Source organism: Glycine soja, chromosome 16, assembly GCF_004193775.1.
Source record: "Glycine soja cultivar W05 chromosome 16, ASM419377v2, whole genome shotgun sequence".
In the NCBI taxonomy this organism is placed as follows: domain Eukaryota; kingdom Viridiplantae; phylum Streptophyta; class Magnoliopsida; order Fabales; family Fabaceae; genus Glycine; species Glycine soja.
In genome coordinates, this window is record NC_041017.1 from 3,167,184 (window position 1) to 3,169,995 (window position 2,812).

Genomic DNA, 2,812 nt, shown 5'->3' on the forward strand with positions numbered 1-2,812 from the left:
TTTAAACAAAAATAAAAACGAATAATACCTGATTTTTTAGAATGAAGACAAGAATAAAGATAGATATGTACATATCCACATCGTCTTGGACACATCGCAATTAAATTATTTTTATTTTATATTACAAATATTACTTAACTACTCTTAAGCTTTTACACTTATTTTATGTTTATTCTTTTTTAATAGTGAAAATTTTTATATTTACTGTAGTTCGTTGAATAAATAATATATATTTAGGTTTGTTGAATTTTTTAAAAAATATTTTGTGATTTTTTAAAATTAATAGGCTGAAAACGTATATTTATGCATGAATATAACTGCCAATTTATAAAGTTCAATGCTCCTTCTGGATAAAGTTACGAAATATAATAAATATCAAAGCGAAAAATCCACCTTAAGAAATTTAAAAATAAAAACTCCAAAATCCACATGCTCAATTTACCATTACACCCTTTTCATTTCAAACACATAAATTTTACGGTCCACCTCCTTCACACTAGAATAAAACCCCTACCGTCATGTTGGCAAGACTAACCTCACCCGCGAACTAACCCTTCGTCATGTGAAACCAAAATTAGCATCATTATTTTCATAACCCTAAATATCCCACCCCCAACGCCAACAACACCCACCCTAACACCGAAAAATAAAATAAAAAGACAAAAACAACAAATTACGATAATCTATAATAATAATAATAGTCACAAAAGACATTGAACCCCAACCCTCGATCTTACTATATCTCGTTACCCACTATTTCTTCTTCATTTCTTCACATCAACGATTTCAGCGACCTTGCTTTCACGGGCTTCCTCATTCTCTTCTTCCCGCTATCGTCAAGTACCTCTTCTTCTTCTTCTTCGTCATCATCCACATAGTCGATTATCCCATCATGTTCCATCTCCGAAACCGAAGGAACAACCTCAACACTTGCCACATTACCATTAATATCATCGACAACATCGTCAGCACCACCACCCACTACATTCTCGGACTCCACCATTGTCGAATTCTCAACCCCAACGCTATTATTCTTGCTCCCTTCTCCTCCACCGTTTCTATCACCTCTTCGTTTGCTCCACGAGGGCCCGAACCCGGAGTAGTAGTAGAATTCATACGGGTTTGAACTCGCCCCAGCCGCCGCCACAGCTGCCGCCTTCTTCCCCGCCGCTCCCCGAGTCTTGCCACGGCGAGTTCCGGTCGCGGATGGTTGCGATTTCTTGCTGCTGGTGTGGTGGAGGGGAGTGAGCAGAGAATAAGATAAATGCTGCTCGCAGAATGACTGCCCTTGTCCGGCTTCATTCTTACATGGCCAACCCTTGTCATCGTGAAACTGACAAGGATTGGTCATGTTTACGGTGGCGTCAATATTTGTCGGCGCCACCAGGTCAACCATTACCGTCGAGTGGCAAGTAGTTTTGTTACCTGCATCCATCATCGACGCCACGCTGTGGTGACGACGATAATAATTCATAGAGAAAAAAATTGGAGATTTTAAGTTTATGCAAGAAAAGAAACCCTAACTGAACGAAGATTGGGATATGTTAGCTGCGAACCTCTGGACGGCGGCGAAGGAATTAACAGCGCTGCCATTGTTGTTTCCCGCGGTGAAGTTGTCGTCGAGCTTGAACTGGGAGGGAAGGTGAGAAATGAGGGCTAAGAATAAACCTAATTGGGAGTAAGAAGGGAAAGAAGAGAAGAAGGAAGAGAGGAGAATTTAGGGTGGTGAACCCTAAGACGGAAGAGGGAAAACCCTAAATGGGTGAGGGCGTAGAGATCTAAACGGGGACGGGGAATAACGAGAATAATGAAATAACGAATAGAATGAAGAGATTGGGAGAGGGAAGGAACCTGGATCGAGTCAGAGTCAAAGGGGATCACATCCCATGGGGACTGGTTCAACTGGCACACGTGCGACTCCAACGGAACCGAACCACCTTGTACGCAGGACGAAGACGACGAGGACGACAAGGACGAGGAGAACAGAAGAGGGGAAAGCTTGGCGTTCTTGCGGATCCTCATAATAAAACCTCTTCTTCCGCCAAATGGGATTTTATATGTAATATCACAGGGGAAATGGAACACTCTTGCTTTGGGGCTCCAGCCTTTGGTTTCTCTTCACCTCGATGCCTGATAATCAGGGTTTTTTTTTGCTTTCTCGGCCCTTCATTCATATGTTTCTGTTTGGTTTTTCTCTCGGACGATTTAGCCCTTAGGTTTTGGATGGATTTACTTTTACTCACACCCCCTGCCGCTAGCTACAGCCACGTCACTCTTGCTTGTCCAAAACCATTTTATTTGTTTATCCTTTTTTTCTTTCTTTCAGGAAATCATCTCCTGCAGACCGTCCCACTGTGGGAACCTCTGCATCCCAAACCTTCAATGTCCTTCGGGTTTGTTCAACTTCAAGAATCTCAAGCATAGGAGTAGTGATTTTTGTTTTTCTTTTGAAGCTATCCTTTTACTTTCAAAACAATAAATTTTTTCTTCTCATTTTTATTTTTATGCATTGAAACACGTAATTTTTTGTCTTGAAATTCATAAACATACTTTTGTAACTTTAAATCAAAGATATCATTTATCCTAAGGATGTTTCTTTTAATAATATGAAGTGTGTCTGTAAAAGCGTTGCAAAGAACGTAATGCAAAGACGTACACACTCAAGTTGTTTTAGGATTTTTGTATCAAAACAAGAGAGTTTTTTTGTTAAACTTATTTGCAGGTGAAGCATGTTTTATTGGTAGATGTTGATTTTCATGTGTTTCAGTTTGCTCCTAATTTCATTGTATCTTAGTTAACAGCTGATATGACT

The 2,812-nt window shown here is 39.9% G+C and overlaps 1 protein-coding gene across 1 annotated transcript; it reads right to left on the reverse strand.

The window, feature by feature from the left end:
• Positions 1-402: 402 nt before the first annotated feature.
• On the reverse strand, positions 403-2,152 carry LOC114390158. The gene is made up of 3 exons (XM_028350845.1): positions 1,852-2,152; positions 1,557-1,630; positions 403-1,448 (listed from the first exon to the last, which is right to left on the reverse strand). Exons 1-3 carry the CDS (start codon positions 2,020-2,022, stop codon positions 773-775), a joined length of 921 nt encoding a protein of 306 aa, XP_028206646.1. The 5' UTR covers positions 2,023-2,152; the 3' UTR covers positions 403-772.
• Positions 2,153-2,812: the final 660 nt, after the last annotated feature.

Excerpts from the sequence above, each read along its gene's own strand:
- LOC114390158 (XM_028350845.1), bottom strand. The coding sequence starts at position 2,022 with ATGAGGATCCGCAAGAACGCCAAGCTTTCCCCTCTTCTGTTCTCCTCG. Across the intron at positions 1,631-1,851 it reads TTGACTCTGACTCGATCCAG|TTCAAGCTCGACGACAACTT; the intron begins GTTCCTTCCCTC and ends CTTCCCTCCCAG. Across the intron at positions 1,449-1,556 it reads TCCTTCGCCGCCGTCCAGAG|CGTGGCGTCGATGATGGATG; the intron begins GTTCGCAGCTAA and ends TCGTCACCACAG.